The sequence below is a fragment of the Moschus berezovskii genome, chromosome 9, assembly GCF_049115385.1.
Source record: "Moschus berezovskii isolate FMDL1 chromosome 9, NW_MosBer_1.0, whole genome shotgun sequence".
Taxonomy (NCBI): domain Eukaryota; kingdom Metazoa; phylum Chordata; class Mammalia; order Artiodactyla; family Moschidae; genus Moschus; species Moschus berezovskii.
The window spans coordinates 98,936,190-98,960,123 of record NC_142468.1 but is presented as its reverse complement, the minus strand read 5'-3'; the positions used below and the strand labels follow the sequence as shown (position 1 = coordinate 98,960,123).

At 37.7% G+C, this 23,934-nt stretch overlaps 1 protein-coding gene across 1 annotated transcript in view; it reads right to left on the bottom strand.

The window, feature by feature from the left end:
* Nucleotides 1–23,934, bottom strand: part of SUPT16H (SPT16 homolog, facilitates chromatin remodeling subunit) — a 37,703-nt gene that overhangs the window by 11,138 nt on the left and 2,631 nt on the right. The window contains exons 2-19 of the mRNA XM_055437498.2: nt 11,274–11,366; nt 10,777–10,947; nt 9,996–10,148; nt 9,310–9,456; nt 8,755–8,906; nt 7,991–8,163; nt 6,864–6,954; nt 6,071–6,144; nt 5,825–5,937; nt 3,642–3,707; nt 3,437–3,532; nt 3,237–3,352; nt 2,993–3,146; nt 2,353–2,480; nt 1,700–1,835; nt 1,471–1,597; nt 1,101–1,219; nt 465–590 (exon numbers count right to left, since the gene is read on the bottom strand). Of these exons, the coding sequence (XP_055293473.2) occupies nt 465–590; nt 1,101–1,219; nt 1,471–1,597; nt 1,700–1,835; nt 2,353–2,480; nt 2,993–3,146; nt 3,237–3,352; nt 3,437–3,532; nt 3,642–3,707; nt 5,825–5,937; nt 6,071–6,144; nt 6,864–6,954; nt 7,991–8,163; nt 8,755–8,906; nt 9,310–9,456; nt 9,996–10,148; nt 10,777–10,947; nt 11,274–11,366 (2,235 nt within the window). The remainder of the gene's footprint in view (nt 1–464; nt 591–1,100; nt 1,220–1,470; nt 1,598–1,699; nt 1,836–2,352; nt 2,481–2,992; nt 3,147–3,236; nt 3,353–3,436; nt 3,533–3,641; nt 3,708–5,824; nt 5,938–6,070; nt 6,145–6,863; nt 6,955–7,990; nt 8,164–8,754; nt 8,907–9,309; nt 9,457–9,995; nt 10,149–10,776; nt 10,948–11,273; nt 11,367–23,934) is intronic.

The following is a 23,934-nucleotide window of genomic DNA, read 5'->3' as shown; positions in this document are numbered from 1 at the left end:
ATAGTAATCCCTTCAAAAACCATGAAGTGCTTTTGTAGTCCTTAATTCTGTTAAGGACTTTATTACAGGCTGCTAAAATTAATTGTAGAGTTATGCCGACAAATTAAGTCTAATTCATAGTCAACATACTACAACATCCCAGCAGATACCTGAGAAGTTCTACATAGTTTCCGGAGTAGTTTATAAAATATAACAATTACTGAGCTCAGATCTGGGCTGAGTCCTAGCTCATGTTCAGTTGCTTCAGTCGTGTCTCTCTGCTTCTAAGCTCCTGTCCATGGGATTCTCCAGGCAAGAATACTGGAGTGGGTTGCCAGGCCCTTCTCCAGGGGATCTTCCTGACCCAGGGATCGAATTCACATCTCCGGTGTCTCTTGCTTTGCAGGAGGATTCCTTTACTGCTGAGACATCAGGGAAGCCTGAATCCCGCCTCCCTACCCTGCAAATAAAATACCAGATTTTACCTGCTCAGCATACAGGTCATCTCGGTCATGCATATGCTGATGTTTCCCCAAGTCTGTGGTGATCTCCCCTACTTCTGTGTAGAACTGCACATCTGTATGCCGCTTCTTGCCAAACATGATGGCATTCTAAAGACAGAAAGTAGAAAGAACAAGAAATTTTAAGACTTATTTCGCAAAGAAGTCTATTCAGGCAAAATAACAGCAAAACATGAAAATATTAAAATATCTATGCTAGAAATCATAGCATTTATGTAAGAATAGTTAAACCACTCCAGGTGTCATCATAAATAACGACATTTGGGAATATAAAAGAGTATAAAATTTTTAAAGTACTCCTACTTATTAGAATGGACTTTGGAGAGTACACTGATAATTGTCTAAAGCAAAAACTTTCTATTTCAGAAACAGGAATGTGGAACAGACCTATAGGTTTTGGAGATCATTATGTATCACACCAAGGAACAAACATGATTAGCATCTTTGAGATGTCAGGCACTGGGGGCTTTATAAGCATTTTATTCAGTGCCCTTAATGATCTTATGTGACAGGTGATATTTTTCATCATTATTTTAAAAGAAACACTGTGATAGTAAGATCTTGCCCAAGAGCTCACAGCTAGCGGATAGAAAGATATACCTTGAGGTGAAAGTGCAAGACAATAATCATTTCCCCATCACATGGCTGGAACAAAGCATGCTTGATGTTATTGTACAAAATATCCACTTTGTCTCCTCGGACAGACGTGAAACGAAAACCTGGGAGGCGGGGGGGGGGGGGAGGAAGCAGCTAAGTATCAAGGTACATCATCAGGTTAGCAAAGGTACTGCATCTTTTCTGGCTGATGTGAACAGGGTTGCCAACAAGGTACAGAGCTTTCCTTTCCTTCTGGCCACACAGCATGTCAGAGTAGACTCCTCCCAGCACTTCCTACTATGTTATCTGGTCTGTCATTACTAGAGATGTGCCTCCAAAGACAAAGCCCTGGCACATGAGCGATCATCCATACCATTGACATGGGCCTCCAGTGAGCCTTGCATCCTCTTTTGGGCAATGTTTGGGCGAATGTACAGATCTTTCAGTTTGGGATTACTCCGGTTTAGATTGATCACCAGTGAATCTTGTTTCACAATGCCCTAAGCAGAATGAAAATCAACGTGAATTCTCACATATCTTTCCATGTCCCCAAACCTTCATGTCCTTTTGCACAAAGGCACTTTGCAGTTGTTCAGGCTCACCTCCTTCTCCTTCTCTTCCGCTTCTCGAGTCTTATAACGCTTCTGCACTTCTTTTATAATTCGGAAAGCATTCTGAAGGTTCAAGGCTGGAACTGTCTGTTCTCCAGGTGCCTTCATATTTGAAGCTCGGTATGTACTACAGAAAAGGGGGAGCACTTATGTAATTTCTTTATCATGCCAGGTAACCCACACCCATTACTGTGTTTTACAACTGGCTTAATACCTTTTAGGAGAAAAAGGTGCCACTGAGTGGTGAAATAATGTCTGGAAAGATGAAAAAATCCTTCTCTCTTAAACAGATGATGTTATAAATAGCTAATCCACTGAGTGGGGGAGTCACACTTATGTTTCAAATCCTGCATAAACTTCCCCAAATGATCTTATTTCACTTCAAGAATAAACAGACTGCAGTGTGGCACACATCTGATATTTTATCAACAAATAATCAACAAAAACAAATCTTTATGAGGATTTAAATTAGGTTCCAACCTCAAAACAGTACAAGGTTAGTAAGGCGACCCTCCTAATCAAGTACCACTGAGGAAGGTGCTGCCATTCACTACGATATGGGAGAACACAGCACTCTCTGGGTTTCTGAGGGTACTGCTCCGGCCAGCAGGGATTTGAGGGTGGTTGTTTCCCTGGGAACTCACATTTCCTTGACAAAAGTGGCTTCTGGGTTGGGAAAGATGTTGCCCTCATTCCTGCCCAAAGCACTGCCTGGGCAATAGAAGTTGATTCTCAAGTAAGTATAATCTCCTTCCACAGACATACTTATATTCTGTTCAAAGAAAGGAAAAAGCATTAGCAAAGAAACCAAACAAATAGATTTCTTTCCTAGATGAAAGTAAGTAGCTACAGACATGCTAAAATTAAGTTAGTAGTTACAAACTGACAGCTAAACCTAGCCTGCAATCCTTACTCTAAAACTAATAAGCTACATAGTTTATTTTTTTATATGACCAAATGTGTGTTTCTAAAAGAATCACTGAGTTCCCAAAGTTCTTTTTCTGTGCCATGTTTATGACAACAGGTTAAAAAGTTCAAGTTCAAAGAGAAACAAGCAAAGTATGATTACTGAATAGATCATTTAACTTTCTCCAAAGTGCAAACAGGAAAGGAAGGAAAATGACAGCAGGAGATTAGGGAGCGGGGTGGGGGAGTCAGTACCATGGGAAAGGTAGAGTCAGTAGGAGCACAGAATAGGAGAGACATGCAGTCAGGACAGCCATCCATGGTAAGCACGATTATTTTAAGGAATTATTTGAATGAAACCTGATTCAGTGCCAGTACCTTGATTGTGGCAATGTGAAAAGGTGTCGCAATGCCAAACACAGGCATTATTACAGTCTCGTATTTTTTATCAATATAGATTTTCATTTCCCGAATGTGTGGCTCCTTAGGCATCAAAGATGGGTTTTTATAGGACACATTAGATTTACGAGCTCTGGAGTGGGAATAAAAAAATGTTCTTGAGAAATTTCTGCAAATCACATATAACCCTAAGTCAATCTCACTACTCCATGCAAACTCTTACTTCTGAATTTGCTGTTCCCCTTTCTGTTCAGTTAATCGCCTCTTTGCTTCCTCATTGAGTTGAGCTGCCAGTTCTTTTTGATGGGCTCTTCTCTTCTCTTCTGCAGTCATCTCATTCTAAAGAAGGGAAAACTGAAGTTAGCAGGACCTGTGAACCATGACAAACAGGAAATCAAAGTAGTTTTCAAATAGTAAACTTACTCGTGTTCTTTCTGTAAGTAAAGCTGCTCTGGAACCTCTTCCCAACAGGTCCTCAGCTTCATCTTTCTCCTCTTCCTCTTCTTCCTCATCCTCATTCTATAGAGAAAAATCATCATCAGAAATTCAAGTCTTAATTATTTTCACCATATTGTTTACTTCTTCATTGTATCTAACTTTTCACCACTCATTTTTATCTTCTTCCTACCTTTAGAAAAATCCCTACGTTCTTCACTTTCTTCTTCACAGAAGTGAGAACAGTAGCTGGGCCATCCTGGAATACAAAGAGGAAGTGAGACATCTCTAAGAGCATTTAAATGATATACTTTCACTTTCGAACCCAGTAACTAACTAGGCCACGCTTTGAATCTTCTGGCACTAAAAAAGTCTTTGACAACACATAAAACCAGTTATCTTGCCAAATGCACATTAGGAACTGCAATTTGGGAGGCAACAATGGGATAATGAGTAAGAATACTGGCTTGATTTGAAACCTGGCTCACTCGCTTTTGAGCTCTGTGACATCTGGCAAGGTACATATACTTTTTTATAACTCAGTTGCTTTATCTACATATTTGGATAAGAGTATCTACTTCATAGATATTATAAGGATTCAATGAATTAATATATAAATGTGTTCATATAGGAACACTGAAATATTTACTACCATTAAGAATCAACAGGGGCTCCGTGACGATATAGAAGGGTGGGATGGGGAAGCAGATGGGAGGTAGGTTTGGGAGGGAGGGGACCAGATGTACCTATGGCTGATTCTTGTTGATGCAAAGTTCTGTAAAGCAATTATCCTTCTATTTAAAAATAAAGTGGCAAAATAAAAATCTGCTCCTGCTAAGTTAAAGCAATCAGTCACAAAAAACCCACAAATGCTCAGAAAAGGCAAATCCTTAGAAAAAGACAAGTCACTGCCTAGGCCTGGAAGGGAAATGAGGAGTGACTGCTAATGGGCACAGGGTTTCTTTCTGAGGTGATGAAAATATTCTAAAACTAGACTATGGTGATAGTTGCATTAACTGAAAATAAATTAAAAAGTCACAATTGTACACTTTAATTGCATGGTATGTAAACTGTTAAAGCCATTACAAAAGAAAAAAAAATCAGCTCTGTTATAGAATCAGTTCCTGATATTATCATAATCAAGGTTCAAGTCACAATGTGATAATTTGTTTAAACAATCTGTATTCCTGGCTGTCAGGCTTTCGTAGGCATCTCTAATTCCCCTTAGATAGCATTTAACAAATGATAAAAAGAAAAAACACCACATTACATCAGTTCAGTTCAGTTGCTCAGTCGTGTCCGACTCTCTGCGACCCCGTGAATCACAGCACGCCAGGCCTCCCTGTCCATCACCAACTCCCGGAATACACTCAAACTCATGTCCACAGAGTCGGTGATGCCACCCAGCCATCTCATTCTCTGTCGTCCCCTTCTCCTCCCGCCCCCAACCTTTCCCAGCATCAGAGTCTTTTCCAGTGAGTCAACTCGTCGCATGAGGTGGCCAAAGTATTGCAGTTTCAGCTTTAGCATCAGTCCTTCCAATGAACACCCAGGATTGATCTCCTTTAGAATGGACATCAGTTCAGTTCAGTTCAGTTCAGTCGCTCAGTCGTGTCCAACTCTCCGCGACCCCATGAATCACAGCATGCCAGGCCTCCCTATCCATCACCAACTCCCGGAGTACATAGATAAGCAATAAATAGTAAATAAGTATTTACTATGTAGCACATGGAACTATACTCAGTATCTTTTAATAACTTAAAATGGAAAATAATATGAATATATATATATATATATAAAATGGGATCATTCTGCTATACACCTGAAACTAACATGATACTGTAAATCAACTATTTGTTGTTGTTCAGTCCTTCAGTCACGTCCGACTCTTTATGACTCCATGGGCGGCAGCACGCCAGGTTTCCCTGTCCTTCACCATCTCCCGGAGCTTGCTCAAACTCATATTCATTGAGTTGGTGATGCCATCCAACCAGCTCGTCCTCTGTCGTCTCCTTCTCTTCCTGCCTTCAATCTTTCCCAGCATCAGGGTCTTTTACAGTAAGTCGGATCTTTGCATCAGGTGGCCAAAGTATTGGAGCTTCAGCATTAGTCCTTCTAATGAATATTCAGGATTGATTTTCTTTAGAATTGACTGGTTTGATCTACTTGCAGTCCAAGGGACTCTCAAGGATCTTCAACACCACAGTGTGAAAGTATCAATTCTTCGGCGCTCAGCCTTTGTTATGACTCAACTCTCACATCCATACATGACTACTGGAAAAATCAACTATACTTTCATTAAAAAAAAAAGGGAGGAGGAACCACAGGGTTAAAAATGCACTTCAACATTCAGTTCATGAAAGAAGCAACATATACCTCATCCACAAGCACTGTGTCTCCAATGAACAGGGCATAGGTTTTCTCTTCTGGTTTCTTCCCTTCCTTGTTAGTCAAATCTGAGAATCCCAAATTGATGCTGAAAACCATCCCTAAACCAGCAAAACAGGAATCAGTGAATGACTGCGAAAGTTTGAAGTGTGATTTTATACAGAATAGAGGGAGATGAAACTAAGGGAAAGTATTTTAAAAGGTATTTTTCTAATGTATGAATGTAAAACTCACCTTTCTTTAGTTTGTACTGATTTTTACTATTAATTACTAAGGAACCTTCACGGAATTCAATGCCCATTCCAAACCTAAAAAAGAAATGAAGGAAACGTCAAAAATAGGCTAAAAGGCCTCTAACCTGAGTCAGGTACACTATATCCTATTTTAACTTTCCAGGTAAGGCAGGCAAACAAGCTGAGTAATTTGCCACTACTGATGAGTTATTAAAGGGCACCAAGAACGTATAGCAACTAGAATAAGAGATAATTTCTGGCAGAATGTTGATAACTGGATTTACTAAGTCTCCTAGGCCAAAACTCAGTATAGGTCAATGTATTTCCTCCATCACAGAAGTCCAGAAATAAACAATATATCCCAACTGGCTTCATCTAAGGAGCCTGCCTAGAGCTGTTGTTTCTCAAATGTCTTCGGTCCTATATGTTAGTAGTATATCTAGGTGTTCAATGATAAAGTACACTTGAGAAACACTAGAGTAAATAAAAAGTTTAAGAATTTAAATAGCTGGGTATCTCAGAGTGCTAATTTTGCAAATATGAATTGAGTTGTTCTAAGAGAGGAAATATTGTATGTAATGTCTCTTCACATTTGTAATTTAAGCCTGAAACATCTGCAACATTGGTCTGAAAAGATCTCCATGAACTTACATACATTCTCTGATAACATAATGTGTCTGGCACGCAGTTAGGTTGAATAGTCCACAAACACTGGTTGAATCATCTAAGAGTACTCTGCCTGACTGCCAGTCATGAAAATTGACACAGTGACAATGTATATCACAGCATCTTACCCTAGGTTTTTGGTAATTTTGTTCAACAGCTCTGGCTTCTGCTTTTTAACCACATCCATGACAGCATTATATACATCACATATCTTCACACCTAATGACAAGACAGATGGGACATTAAAGTATCTTTCAGGAAAAAACCACAAATCACATTTTTAAAATCAACATTATTTTTACTCGTTAAGTCACCTAAAGCAGGATTTCTCAAAACACACAATAAGGAATACAGTTGCAGGGCCGGTAGGGCTTAGAAATATACATTTTAAAAAACAATCCACCCAGACATTCTTTAGTTACATTGTTTGAGAATCACTCCAGGGGGACTGTGGAACCCTAGCTGGTCTCAGTGAAATAATTTAAGAGTTGATAAATGGCATTACATTAAACTTACTATATATTTTGAAGAACAAGACTACCGAACAGGTGAATTACTGTTGGAAAAATGTTGGACGTAACTTTTCAAGGTTTAGGATATGAAGATGTATTTCAAGCCAGAGTAGTTCAAATACTGTAGCCTCAGAGGAGTTTTTATTCATTGAACAACCTAGGACTATGGATTGCCAGTTGGATTTCTCAAGATTGACCTGAGGTATCAGGAGGGAATGGTGTCTGGAAGCTCTGAGAAACTTAAGTAGGTTTACAAAGTTGTTTAAAGGTGGTAAACATAAAGTCCCATTTAGCCAACTGGGAGTGAGGAGGTCTCAAGACAAAAAAGGTGCCAAATGCTCTCCTTTTAAGTAGGCAGTAGCTTGCTTAGCCGGGTTGCCATTAGTTCTGCTCTCAAACCAAGACTCCTGGTATTCATTCAATATAGGATTAACATTACATAGTCTGTTTGGAAGATACTACTTCTCAGAACTTTCTAAAGAAAAGTAGTAAGAGCATGAATTTTATGAAGATCTGAACACAGAGACCTAACCAGTCAGAGAGGTTTCTGTAAACATCAATAAAAAACCACAGCAACCATTCCTGCATAAAAGAAAAGTACATTGAAGAACTAAATGCTAGGATGATTGGAGGTTAGTAAAATCTATTTCTATTTACACTACAACAGCCTCAGGGATAAACAGTCCCATGGATGCTACATTTTTGTTACATAATTTCTAAACCTTATCTAAGGCACACATTACCGTGTCTTAGTTCCTTTAGCAGCTCCTCTTGCAGCTGAAGCAAAAAGTTGTAATTTTCTTGAACCTCCTGAGAAGGATCAACCATCAAAGTGCGAACTAGGTTGGAGCAGTAAGATTTGAAGCGAATACCCATGGCACAGGTAATGGCCCCAAAATGCATATGATTCTTGTCACTAGAGACCAAAGGGAGAAAGCATCTCATTACACAAACCTGTGAAGTCCTTGGCATACCTAGCATACACATCTGTAATCACAATTTTGACCCGCTATACCCTGAAGCTGAAGCAGAAAAAATGACCTAAACGTTTTGTTTTTTAAAAATCAAGTAGGTTTATAAAGGCTCTGGAAAGTTTTATCCGAAATATGCGAAAGTTATACTGAATTTTACGCATTATAATCTAACAGTATGATGGTAAGCCATCACCTTTCCACTACCGACAAATAGCATTCTTTACAGTATTTTTAAAAATTAGAAGGGGAATAATTATATCTAGCAAGATTATTTTTTTTAACATGTTTTGCATTTTTCTTGTCATTTTTAATCATCTGGAAAATGCTTACAATCAAATACTCAAGTAAGAAATGAATAGTGAAATAAAATTAATCTACACATAGAATAAGACAAGAAGATAATGCAGGACTGGCAGACTAATGGTTATTCTTTTTCTTCCTACTTTTTTGAATTCCAGAATGAGTCTCTAAGAAAAAACAGGCCAAAGGCTGAAGTGCTCTGACTGTTTATATTTTGAAATTCTCATACTCACCTCACCACACTGAACTTGAGGTTATAGTTGCCACCACTCTGAATGATAGGAGGGTAACACATTTCCACAGTAGAAGGGTCTGCCCCAGCTAGGTATTTTTTCTCTTCTATGGCCTTTTCCACAGACTCAGCCAGTTTGCTGTGTCGAACTTTCTATAAAAATACCCAATAAAATAAATAAAACAATATTTACTATAGGGTGGCAGAAGGGTACTGGGTTTTTGGACATGACCATTTGAAGACAACATATATCCTGATATCATATAGGATGCCAAAGAAGTCTTCTGAAGTGGTTTATGCACCAGATAACACACTGGTGTACACACAAAAGCAAATTTAGAGAACATGTAGAATTTGCAGCTATTCAAAGAATTCTCAAGTGACATACTGGGTAAGCTCCAGAAACTACAGTGGACATTTATAGTTATTCTCATAGAGAGCTGGCACAATTACACACCACCAACTTATCTACCAAAGGAAGCTGAACACAACCTAAAAAACACTGCATGAGAGGGACTTACTTCATTAAAACAGTAAAAAGACACTCCCAATTTACCTCATCTGCATCAACTATTTCCATGACTCTTTCCTTGAAGAATTTGTTGAAGACCTCAGAGGTGATGCTAGCTGCTTTCTTCATTAGATTGAGCTCTCCATCCTCCTTTACAGCAATGGTATAGGCCACAACTGCACTGATGTCTATCTGCAGTCAAAGGGATAAACAGTCCTAACATGCAGACACAGAATTGCTAAAGAAATCTCTCTCCCCCGGTTCAAATATTATCAGTAACTATGTCTGGTTATTTAGCAAACTACTCATCAGCAGTTTGCATAATATCTAAATATTCTCTTCTTGGATTGAAAAAACATCTGAAAGAACTCTTTACCAGGTCACTGGTGTATTCTAAGAGGCAATGAACTAACACATCATTTAAAGTGTAAATGTAAATGCCTCTCTTGAGGTTTCTGTAAAGGCTGAAGAAGGTAAACAGAAAAGAAAAAAATTTTTTTGGACAAGAGATTTTCCTCAATTTCCCTCTGGAGTAGCTGAACTGTCTCCTGAATGCCTCACTCCTAACTGAAAAGTGAATTGGTTTACCACTCAGCCACAGGAAATGAAAATGGAAATATGAATGAATATACAGCTTTCCCAAAACAAAGTCTCTGCACTATCAGTTGTGAAAGCCCCTCACAATTTTGTCTTCTCAACTCTCAATGTGCTTGTTTCCAGAATATTCTTACTTTGTCAAAGCCCTCTTTGTTGAGGCAGTCGTTCCAGCTTTTCATGAACTCTCCTGGAAATTTGTCTTTGCTGAACACTCCAATCTTCTTGCCATTCTTGCTTTCTTTAATGGCTTCAATCATTTTGTCGAAGCTGCTCTTGTTACTTTCATTCTGTCAGTGCCACAGGGAAATAAAAGGGGTTTAGTTTCAGAATTAGACATCTATGTTCTACTAGTACTAGGCAGAGAATATTCTAAACTATGGAAAGAAATAAATTCTATCTCCCCTTTCCTACCTATTTCTTTAGGGAAGACTGTAGTATACCAAAAGGTTACACAAAATTTCTTTGGATATATTTATATGCTTAAGTGAAGTGCCATATAAGCTGAGAAGACTATTCTTTACTTCAGGAAGAGCTAAGAAACTGAAATACAAAGGTGAACAACATTCTGAAAAGAAATCTTTGTCAGGTGGGCAATAAAAAAAAAATTACATTTGATAAAAATTGGAAATGAAGTATACCTTTCCTTAAGGATATTTAAAGATTTTTGTTCTAATTAAGATACTCAGAGAAGTATCCTCAAGAATGGATAAAGTTAGTATTCACCATAATTTCATTACCCATTTATGTTACTGCAAACTGATAGGATTATTGAACCCTTTTCTTTCTTTCTAACAAATGACAGTTGGCTAAAATCTTTTCCCCTTGTATTTTTGAATTCCTAGAAGGCTTTTCTGTTTACCATTTTTAAACATTCTTTCATATTTTTTTATGACAAATTCTTTTGTTAGTTCTGACCTTTTCTCGTACGAGTAGTGTGATGGCAGGGGCTCCGTTAGCATTCTCATTGCCCTTAGTGTTGGCAATCTGTTTCAAGAACTCCACTTTTTTCTTGCTGGCCATAAAGATGATTTTGTCATCGCAGAATACCATGATAGTATCAGTTAGTTCATAACCAAAAAGCCATGTCTATAGGAAAAGACAACAGTGTGAACAGACACAAAAAAATCAATGTACTTATGTATGAAATAAGGTATCTGGAATTAACTTCAAAATAATCTTGTAGTGTGAGAACCTGGAAATAGATTCCAATGAAATGAGATTAGTCAGTACTGTTCACTGAACTTTTTGTGAAAAAACTATTCCACACGTCCTCTGTTTAACATGATAGCCACTACAGAGTACCTGAGACTGAGGACTGAGGAGCTGAAAATTTAATGTGGCTAGTGGCTACCATACTGAACAGTAGCTGATTCAACGACTCTCAGGGCTAAACGCTGCTGTAAACTTCTTACCTGTAAGGCAGTTGATTTGGCATAAACAATTTCTTCATCAACACCCACTGATACAACAATGGCATCAACGTTGGCATACTCATCTTCTCCTTTCTGAAAGGCAGAGTAGATAATTTGGTCATTTTCTTTTCATACGAGCACAATAGGAATATACCCAAGATACATATAATTTTTTCCTAATGGAAATTCAAAGTTTAAGGTACATATATACTTGACAACCTTACAGTCATTACTTACTCTATTTTTAAAACAGCTTTCTGAGACAAAATTCATATACAATTCACCAACTTTAAGTGTAAAATTCAGTGGTTTTCAGTGTATTCAGTTACACAACCATCACAATCTAATTTTAGAACATTTTCATCTCTTCCCCCAAAACCCATTAGCAATAATTATCTACCTCCTCTCAGTCCTAGCAACCACTAATCTCATTTGTCCCTAAGTATTTGTCTATTATGGACACGTAATATAAATGGAATCATAATACATGGCATTTGTGTCTGGCTTCTTTCACATAATACTCTTTCATGGTTCATGTTTTAGTCTGTATCAATACCACATGCCATTTTATTGCTAAGTAATATTCCATTATGTGGATATACTACATTGTATCCATTCAACTGTTGGATATCTGAGTTGTTTCCATTTTTTGGCTATTACGAATAATGCTGCTATAAACATTAGTAAGTTTTTGTGTGCATGTATTTCTCGAGTATATATCTAGGTGAGGAACTGCTAGTTATATGGTAACTTATATTTAACTTTCTGAGGAAACATGACTGTTTTCTAAAGTGCCTGCACTATTTCACAAATTTCTTTCCCAAAAGTAACATGTGAGGGTTCCAATTTCTCCACATGCTGACCAACACTTAACTTTATTATAGCCATCCAATGGGTATGAAATATCTCACTGCAGTTTTAATTTGTATTTCCACAATGGTCAATGATCTTGACTGAGCTCCCAGTCACGTGATTCTGATGATTTGTATACCTATTTGGAGAAGTGTGTGTTCAGATCCTTTTCCCACTCTGGGTTATTATTACTAAGTCGTAAGAGTTCTTTTTTTTTTGTACAGTTCTTCTGTGTATTCCTGCCACCTCTTCTTAATATCTTCTGCTTCTGTTAGGTCCATACCATTTCTGTCCTTTATCGAGCCCATCTTTGCATGAAAAGTTCCCTTGGAATCTCTAATTTTCTTGAAGAGGTCTCTTGTTTTTCCTATTCTGTTGTTTTCCTCTATTTCTTTGCATTGATCACTGAGGAAGGCTTTCTTATCTCTCCTTGCTATTCTTTGGAACTCTGCATTCAGATGCTTATATCTTTCCTTTTCTCCTTTGCTTTTCGCCTCTCTTCTTTTTACAGCTATTTGTAAGGCCTCCTCAGACAGCCATTTCGCTCTTTTGCATTTCTTTTCCATGGGGATGGTCTTGGTCCCTGTCTCCTGTACAATGTCACGAACCTCCGTCCAGAGTTCATCAGGCACTCTATCAATCAGATCTAGTCCCTTAAATCTATTTCTCACTTCCACTGTATAATCATAAGGGATTTGATTGAGGTCATATCTGAATGGTCTAGTGGTTTTCCCTACTTTCTTCAATTTAAGTCTGAACTTCGCAATAAGGAGTTCATGATCTGAGCCACAGTCAGCTCCTGGTCTTGTTTTTGCTAACTGTATACAGCTTCTCCATCTTTGGTTGCAAAGAATATAATCAATCTGATTTCGGTGTTGACCATCTGGTGATGTCCATGTGTAGAGTCTTCTCTTGTGTTGTTGGAAGAGGGTGTTTGCTATGACCAGTGCATTCTCTTGACAAAACTCTATTAGCCTTTGCCCCGCTTCATTCCGTGCTCCAAGGCCAAATTTGCCAGTTACTCCAGGTGTTTCTTGACTTCCTACTTTTGCATTCCAGTCCCCTAGAATGAAAAGGACATCTTTTTTGGGTGTTAGTTCTAAAAGGTCTTGTAGGTCTTCATAGAACCGATTAACTTCGGCTTCTTCAGCATTACTGGTTGGGGCATAGGCCTGGATTACTGTAATATTGAATGGTTTGCCTTGGAAACGAACAGAAATCATCCTGTCATTTTTAAGATTGCATCCAAGTACTGCATTTCGGACTCTTTTGTTGACCATGATGGCTACTCCATTTCTTCTAAGGGATTCCTGCCCACAGTAGTAGATATAATGGTCATCCGAGTTAAATTCACCCATTCCAGTCCATTTTAATTCACTGATTCCTAGAATGTCGACGTTCACTCTTGCCATCTCCTGTTTGACCACTTCCAATTTGCCTTGATTCATGGACCTAACATTCCAGGTTCCTATGCAATATTCCCATCACTTCATGGGAAATAGATGGAAAAACAGTGGAAACAGTGTCAGACTTTGTTTTTTTGGGCTCCAAAATCACTGCAGATGCTGATTGCAGCCATGAAATTAAAAGACGCTTGCTCCTTGGAAGGAAAGTTATGACCAACCTTGATAGTATATTAAAAAGCAGAGACATTACTTTGCCGACCAAGGTCCGTCTAGTCAAGGCAATGGTTTTTCCCGTGGTCATGTATGGATGTGAGAGTTGGACTGTGAAGAAAGCTGATCGCCGAAGAATCGATGCTTTTGAACTGTGGTGTTGGAGAAGACTCTTGAGAGTCCCTTATACTGCAAGGAGATCCAACCAGTCCATTCTAAAGGAGATCAATCCTGGATGTTCATTGGAGGGACTGATGCTAAAGCTGAAACTCCAATACTTTGGCCACCTCATGAGACGAGTTGACTCACTGGAAAAGACTCTGATGCTGGGAAAGGTTGGGGGCGGGAGGAGAAGGGGACGACGGAGAATGAGATGGCTGGATGGCATCACCGATTCTGTGGACATGAGTTTGAGTGAACTCCGGGAGTTGGTGATGGACAGGGAGGCCTGGCGTGCTGTGATTCATGGGGTCGCGGAGAGTCGGACACGACTGAGCGACTGAACTGAACTGAAGAGTTCTTTTTATATGTAAAAGTCTCTTATCAGATACGATTTGCATTTTTCCCCTCCCGTTCAATAGAATTTCCTTTCACTTTTATAAACATGTTGTCTTCCGAGGCACAAAAGTTTTTTATTTTGAAGAAGTCCAAATTCTTTTCTTATGCTTTTGATGTCACGTGTAAGGTGGCTTTGCCTAACTCAAGGACACGAAGATAAAACTATACTTTCTTCTATAGAAGTTTTATAGTTTTAGCTCTTATATATTTATGCTTCATTGTGAGTAAAGTTTGTGTATGGTGTATGGAAGGGGCCTAACCTCATTTCCCGCCCCCAAATTGTCTTAGCACCACATCAAAAATCAAACGATGTAAATGTGAAGGTTTATTTCTGGATTCTCAATTCTATTCCACTGAGTTACATATCTGCCCTTACACTAGTACATTTCTTTGATTACTGCAGCTTTGTATTAAGTCCTGAAATTGAGATCTGTGAGTCCTCCAACCGTTAGCTACTCCTGAACTATTCTGTAAGACCAAAGCACTAGTAACTGTGCGCTATAAGGTCAAATCTCTGATTTCCCTATAAAGTCAAGAAAAATATCTACAGGGAATGCCCTGGTGGTACAGTGGTTAGGACTCTGAGCTTCCACTGTAGGGGCCTTGGTTCGATCCCTGGTTGGGGAACTAAGATCCTACAAGACACGTGGCATGGCCAAAACAAAACAGAATAAAATCTACATACATAATGCTATAAATCAATAATGTCTCAATTTTTAAAAAAATTATTTAAGATTCTTCCACATTTTAAGACTCATGGATGCCAATCTGGATCCAAATGAAATAGCAATTGAGGGTTCCGCTGCATTTCTCTAGCAAAACAAAATATATAACCCAAAACAAAGTATATAACAAAATATATAGCAACCTTATGCATTCCCTCACTGATTTTCACTGAGAAAATGTTTACCTTCAGGTTGGTAAGATTTTATCATTAGTTCCCACTGATGACGCAAAAGCAATGGTAATTAAAACTGCTAGTGCCTCAGCATAAATCCAGGTAGTGGCACCAAACTACGTTCATCACTACTACACACTCAATAGAAAGGAAAAAAAGCCAGTTTCACTTAACAAATGTCCTTGACGCAGAAAAATGACTAATATTATAAAATCCTAACCTTTGAGTATGTCTTTTTAATAGTCTGTGTAAAGAAATGGGAAGCACGTCCAAAGCACTTCTGTGTGTACACTGAAGTATGACAGCTGTCTCAAGGAAAAGCACCTGTATCAATTCAATTATTTCAGCAATAAATTAAACAAGCCATTTAGACAGACTCGGATATCTAGCATATACTTTCTTGAAAATGAATGAGGTGAGTCTATCACTTCAAGGAAAATGAAAGAAATGTGTTGTTAATGAAGAAATTTGAGCTTTCAAACAGAAATCAAAATTTGGAAAACCTTGTACTCACCATTGTGGAATGACAACTTCTCTATTTATTCAAGAACTTTTCTGATGATATCAGCAGAATATTAACATACACGATTCTCCAACATCATATAATGAAGCATGTATTTACCAGATGTATACAACTGAGGGAACAGTATTTTCCAAATAACCAGTGGATCATGTTACAAAATCGTAACTTGACTGTGAAAAGTTCACTGTTGTGGTTTTAAATTCCACGTTACAACTAACTTTCGAGAGAGAACCACTTCCAGGGAATTCCCTGGCGGTCCAGTGGTTAGGACTCAGCGCTTTTACTGCCAAGGGCTCAGGTTCAACCCCTGGTCAGAGAACTAAGATCCCATAAGCCGAGAGGCCAAAAAGGAAAAAAAGAGAGAGAATGATTAATCACTTCCAGAGTTCTAGTGCAGTAACAAAGAATATCCATAGTTATATGAAGAGTTTATTAAAATTTCTCCGTTTTTGAACTTTATGTATGTACGAAGCCAAATTTCTTTATATACTTGATCAAACCTATATAAAGATTTTGTGGGGAGCTGAATAATTTCAGACTGTAAAGGGGTCCTGTTATCGGAGTTCGGGACCACTGTCCTAGGATCCCTGACATGGATTAACACTAACTCTGGCATCAGGTCGTCTCTCCTCCCCGCTTTGCTAGGTACATTCCAATTCTTCAGTAAACATGGGACTCTGTGGCAACAGTATTACTAGCACCTTGATAACCCCCCAAAATTAGCAACAGGTACTCCCCTACATTTATGTGTTTTGGCTACCAATACATAAATTTTTTCCCTAAACACGTCTTCAAAAATACCACTGAAACTAACCAAAAAGTCCTTTTTAGTATTTTTTGATACTTAAAATCTTAGTCAAAATTTTTCCACATAGAAAAGGGTATCAACATGCACAAAAATTCAAAATGCACAGTAATAAATTTTTTAAAAGTTGTTGTTCAGTCACTAAGTTGTGTCTGACTCTTTACAATCCCATGGACTGCAGCACACCAGGCTCCTCTGGTCCACTATCTCCCAGACCTTGCTCAAATTCATGTCCATTGAGTTAGTGATATACAAAGAATATAATTACATAATTAATCATTAATAACATAGGAAAACCATAAAAAGTTATCTTAATATAACTGAAAATAGGAAGAGAGAAAAAAAGACTTATGTACTCAGCTTTTTTATGAGGATGTGGGAAACCAATCCATCAAATCTCAAGGATTTCCATTAATATAAAATGTCTGGTTTTCTATTATCCATCAAAAAGGTGAGAGGATGAATCCTAAGCTCTCTTGGAACCCAGCTGCTCTGACCACTTCATAGAATATTTTTGACTCATTCTTTATAAATAGCAGGAGAAATAAATGCAGAATATCTAAAGATAATAAATTTACATAAAGTTTTTTCTTAAAATGTGATTCAATGAAAAGGATTACAATAAAGTCAACAATTTTGACAGCAAAGCCTTGGACACGATTTTGTATTTTCAAATCTTATAAGGTGTATAAATACCTTATACAGAGTAAATGTGAAAACAGTCTTCAGAAACTGTGGGAGATTAATAATCCGCTTATAAAACTTCCATGATGGGAGTGGGGTTGGAGGGAGGCTCAAGGAGGGGTTATATATATACTTGTAGCTGATTCATTCATTGTACAGCTGAAACCAATGCAACATTACAAAGCAATTATCCTCCAATTAAACACAAATTAAAAATAACATGTTACCCACAGTAACATTTTAATAAATTATATTTTCAGATTAACTTATGCCTGGAATTTGTTTGTACTGGAATGGGAGACTTTCCTGGTGGTCCAGGGGGTAAGACTCCATGCTGCCACTGCAAGGAGCATGGGTTTGATTCCTGGTCAGGGTACTAAAATCCCACATGCTGCACAGTGTGGCCAAAAAATAAATGAATAAACACAAACAAATGAATAACAAGAAAATACTGGGAGGGGGTGGCAAAAAAAAAAAAAAAAAGACCACGAGGCTAGCTGCTGCTGCCCAGGACCTGTACAGTCAGTTCCAAGCACTGGCTATTCGAGACAGCTGGGGCTCAACTCTGCTGCTTAAACAGCCCCAGATTCCCACCTCACCTCTTCTGCTTGGGAGACGTTTAGGACTCAGACTTGGGCCCTTGTCAAATCTGGACTCAGGATTCCTGTGCTCACTTTTTGAGATGAACCATTTTTTAGCAGTGACTCCTGGTGTGCACACTCTCAACATCCACCCAATCCGCTCTGTCACCAAATTCTGCCACTTTCCAGGCTGTCTGGTCCACTTAACAGTCAAGTGTTGCTGAAACAGGTGTTTCGGATGGGAACAGTATTTACTGAGCAGGCACTTTCTGTATGTAATCTGTAAGCCTCATGATAAAACTTTAGCTGCAGTGTGCATCATCATATTCAAAACCCCCAATCAAGACCTAGCAAAACTCAAAACTCCCACACAAACACATAGGCAGGTCTCACACTAATGATGATTTAGGCTTTTAAAAAAAGAGGTTTTGAAAGTCTAATTAAAATACACAAACTAAGATGGATATTTTTCATTAGGATACAATTATTATAACAGTATAAAGATATACTTTTCTACCAGCTCTGTCTCTTTCAATTAAAATAACAGAGGCAAGAATACTTTCATTAGGGTCCTAAAAATAAAAATGAATTTCTTTGGGAAGTTCCTGATTTTTATCTACAAGGAGATCTAGGATCATTAGACTAACTTTCTGCCTTCTACATTTAGAGAGACAGTAAACCTACTGGGTGAGGGCTCACTCTGAAGCCAGAATGCCTGGGCTTGAAGCCATGACCTCACCCCTTATTGTGACCCAACCTTTCTGTATTCCAATTTCCTACATCTTCAAATCTATAAGTGTTGCCGTGAGAATTAACCTAGAAAATGTGTATGAAATACTTAGAACAGTGCCTAGCTCACAGTAACTACTATGTCTTTGCCATCATTATTATTAAAGACCAAAATGTAGAAGAAACACAGGCAAAACACTCTCACAGAAATTATAGCATTTTTTTTTTGGCTCTCTCTCCTAAAGCAAAGGAAACAAAAGCAAAAATAAACAAATGAGACCTAATTAAATTAAAAGCTTTTACACAGCAAACCAATGACAAATTGAAAATAAAACTCTTTAAATGGGAGAAACATTTACAAATGATATGATCAATATAAATATATATCCAAAATACATACACAGCTCACACAATTCAATATCAAAAAAAAACAAAACGACCCAATTAGAAAATGGGCAGAAGACCATTTTTCCAAAATAGACACACACATGGCCAACAGGCACATGAAAAAATTTTAACATCATTAATCATTAGAGAATTGCAAATCAAAACCACAATGAGATACTCTCACACCAGCCAGAATGGCTATCACCAAAAAGAACACAAATAACAACTGCTGGCAAGGATGTGGGAAAAAAGGAACCCTTGTGCAATCCATTGATGGGAATGTAAATTTGTTCAGCCACTGTACAGTATGGAGGTTCCCCAAAAAACAAAAATTAGAACTATCATATGATCAACAATTCTACTCCTGGGTATATAGCTGAAGAAAATAAAAATATTATTTGAAAAGATATATGTGCCCCAATGTTCACTGCAGAATTATTTACAACAGCCAAGCTATGGAAGCAACCTAAGTGTCTGTCAACAGATGAATAAAGATGTGGGGTGTATATATACACCCCATATACAATGAAATACTATACTCAGTCATTAAAAATGAATGAAAATTTTCCATCTCCAACAACACGGACAGACTTGGAAAGCATTATGTACTAAGGTTAGAGTTTTTTGTAAGAAGAGAGAGTGGTAAATGACTATGTTCCTGATAAGCCTTCTTAGCCAGAAGATACTGATGTTAAGTGTGTGTATCTCGTAAAGCCCTTATGGGCTCAGGACTCAGGAGGCACCCAGTATTAGAGAAGAGAAAAGGGACACAATGTACCTGGTAAGCTCAGGGCTACAAACAGAAGTCTGGTCAGCAAGCTTAAGTCCCTAGTTCATGGAAGCCCTGAGACAACTCCTAACCCTTCCATAACAATACTTAATACATTCTCTGAAGAAAGAGGCTCAAAAAGCTCTAGATACTAGGTCCAGCAGAAGGCAGTTAATAAATGCTGAGGAATTCAATGAAAGTCTGTTTTTTGTTTTGAGTCAATGATTTAATTGATTTTAATGTAAATTCTGTATTATCAAAACACAAATAGAGGTGGCTTCTGGTATTAAAACAGATAATAGCGAAATTCAAAATTATTAGGCTAGAACCTAATAATCATGTAGATATTGAGAATCATAGCAGAAATTAAATATTATTTTAGTTCTGAGACTCCCAGGAGACAAGACCAAAATGGAAGTAGTAGGTTAAATTGTTCTCTTAGTTTAATAGAAAGAATACAATTTTAATAGCAGAAAATTTTCTTGCATTGAATCCTAAGTGGACTTTTTAAATGTAGTTACTTTTAGAAATAAGAAGACAGAAGCTTAGTTCAAACACTGTTTGGTAGAAAATAGTCAATTGTCTTTCAATTGACCATTTCTTTCCCTCACCTTAATAAATGCCAAGAGCACATTTCCTGTGCATGCATGCAGTCATGTCTGCTTCTTTGAGATCCCTCCAGGCTCCTCTGTTCATGGCATTTTCCAGGCAAGAAAACTGGAGTGGGTTGCCATTTCCTCCTCCAGAAAGTCTCTTTTTTTGAATGACAATTGCTCCAAAGACAAGAAATGAGAGGGTTTTTCTTTGGTCACCACCAAATTCACAGAAAATATTTCAGGATACTGCCAGTATCTAGGCGGTTCTCCAAGGAATAAGCTAACCTATTTACTCCACCATAACCTCTACTAGTTGAGAGACCCTATTCAACGCAGAACTTCCCACCAGTTTCTTATTACCGTATTCTTAATACAAATGAGTAGCCAAGGCTCAATTTGATTTTTGTCAAGTGTTCAACACGTAAGAGAGAAAGCAAAGAAATCCAGAGGAAACAGACATGGCAGAGGACAGAAAGAAACACCCCCCCATACAAGAAATAAATATAGTATATCCATGAAACAAGAAAAAAATAGGGGATAAGAAAGAACTTAGGAAAAAAAATAATAAAATGTGATGAAGTTAAGAAACAGCATCTGGAAGTAGACAATAAAGAGATAGAAAATGAAATTAAAAAGAACAAATTTAAGCCAAAAGCTCTAAACCCCACTAAATAGGAATTTCTGGGGGGCAGGGGAGGAACAGATCACTGAGGAAATGGAGAGGAAAAATGATCAAAGAATGCAAAATTCCAGCACTGACAGATGTGAGTCTTCAGACTAAAATGGCCCCCCACTTTCCAACTCAATGCCAAGGGGTAAAAAAAAAAAGACTCATACCAATACCAAGGCAGTGAAATATCAAAACATGAGGAATAAAGAGATGTTTTACAGGGAACAATAGGCCATATATATTGGAACAGGAAGTAGAATCACATCACCGTTCTCAAAAGAAATACTGAATGCCTGAAGGCTGACAAATAGTTGACAAATTCTGAGCAGAATTCTCAGAGATTTTCAACCTTGAATTTTATACTAACTGAACTATTATTATTAACCAAAAGTAGAGACAGAATAAAACTTTTTAAGACACATAATGGCTCAAGAAACATCTATTCTCCATATCCTAAGACTCTCTTAGAGAAATGCTCTAACAAAACAAAGGAAAAAAAAAAAACAGAACAATCACGACATGGACTGCTGGATATAGGGGACACTGGAAGTTCCAAGGTTCAACAGACTGGAGAGCAACCTGCACAAACAGAGCAGAATAATGTAATAAGGTTGAGTGGATGGTGGTGGTTAGAAAACAAAAACAGAATAAAATATCTGTTGAGCATGAAAATTTTAGAATAAAAGACTGATGAGATTATGACAGATGTACAGGAAAAAATTAAGGCTAAGGACATTTAAAAGAGGAGAAAAACTGAAGTAATCATTAATGCCAGGAAAAATGAAAAAACTTAATAGGAACTTAATTATATCTCTATTACCTCACCCAGCAGTGAAAATAGTTACATGAGTATAACAATGTAAACTGATTTTACTAAAAACTGTGAAAAAAAAATCATGAGGGATGGATATGTGATAAAGTATGATAAAAATATTAATTGTATAAACTAGGTGGGGGGCACATGAGTTCTCACTGGAAATTTCTTTTACCTTTCTGTAGGTAGGCTGAAATATTTCATAACTATCTCAACAAAAAATTTACAGGAAGTATCAGGAGAAAGGGAAATTGAAATGTTATGGTATAAGTTAAATTTAAATCCTAATTCTACCGAAACAAGAGTTAATATCTAAAACTGATAAACCAAGAAATAATGATAGCAGTATATAGATATTACTTTAAAATATGAAAGGAAGTGAAGAACTGGAAAGTGGGTGCTTTTGTGGCAGGTGACAGTTTTTTTAGCTAAGGCTTTTAGAACTATTTAGTTTTTTAAAACATGTATGCATTACATGACTAAAATGGATTTTTTTTTTTAAAGAATGCAAGGTAAATAACAATTATGCAAGTGGTAAGGAATCAGCAAAAACTGTGACAGTAGTATCTGAATGATACAAGTTGGGAAAACACTGTAGCAGAGGAACAACTATCTTCCTTTGAAACCAAAAGGGTATTGCATTAAAAGAGGAAACATTTTTTAAGTCTCTAGTTACACCAAGGATACCAATCTAACTCATCACCCAAACTGATACAATTCTGAAAATAAAAAGGTATGCCATTAATTACACAGGGACAACAGGTAAAAAGTTTCAGAAAAGGCAAGACTTATGATCACACTAAGTACAGCCTCCATAAAAATCTCTTCAAACCAAGATGGGGATGCATGAAAGCTCAAAAATCAAATTATCAGCATTTAATGAGTGTCTACTACATGCCAGGCACTGCACTTGTAATAGTGGCAAAAAAAAATAAATAAAAATGAGTAAGAAAGAATAAACGAATCTCAACCTGCCCAGGCATTTACGTCTATCTAGCTTTCCTCTTTACTTAAGAAACCAAAGCACTATTTAAACCTTTCTCTAGTTCACTCCAGAGATAAGTGAGCAACCGAGATGGGTTAGAAGCAGACTGTCATCTAGTAGTATGAAAACTGCCCATATTTCAAAGAACCTTCCTAAGCCACAAAAGTCACTGCCTAGTCTTAGCAATCCAGAACAAGAAACTTGTCCACAAGAAAAATCAGCAAAGAGCCAGAAATCACCACTCAAGAGAAACATTGACATTATAGGTTATTAGTTTTCTCCATAGGCACAAACTTCCTTTTCAAGGCTGGGGCCACTCACCTCCCCAGTCCTGATGGGTAGTGTAGTGCCACATGAATGAATGCAATGGATCAGCATTCCACTGGAAAACAGCTACCATTCTGATTTTTTTTAATGGATTTCTTTTGGGTTAAAAGGCAGATAGATGACTGAAGTCAAGGTTCGCACACAGCAGCATGTCCCAACAGTTAGGTCTCAACTGAGTTACAGGTGTGCATGGATACAATCTCCCCTCAATTCTCAAAGCAGCTGGGATCCCAGGATGGTGGGTAACCTCCCCACTTGTATCCCCATGAAGTACTAACCTTATCACTTGGTTAAAAACAATCACAGTCATGAAAAGATTGGGAAGCTCTGAATAAGGGCCTGGAGAATCCCATGAACGGAGAAGCCTGGTAGGCTACAGTCTACGGGGTTGCAAACAGTCGGACACGACTGAGCGACGGAACGGAAGTATAAGACAGGGGAGAAGCTCATGCTCACGACCCAGTGTCACCACCTAGGGGTCTCTACTGCAGAGACAGAAAGGTGCTGCAAACTCTTCCTGCTGTAGCAGTTCTCATTAAAAAAAAAAAGAGAGAGAGAAAGCACCACTAACCTCAACCGTCCATAAGAAATACATTTCAGTCACGACGGGAGGTCTCCTGTTTCATTTCTGACTGAGCCCATTATCTTATCCCTAGAATGACACTATTCACTCAGGTATAAGGTTTGATGTTTGAGAAATTTCTACCCAAAAAAGGAAGTGTATGATAATCCAACTCTTTTGGGGACATAGTTATGAAAATTGTAATTAAGAGATATATCTTATTTACAAAATGTACCTTAAACTCAACTTGCAGATAAATGAAATAAGGAAACACATAATTTCCTACTCTTACTTTAAAAAAGAAA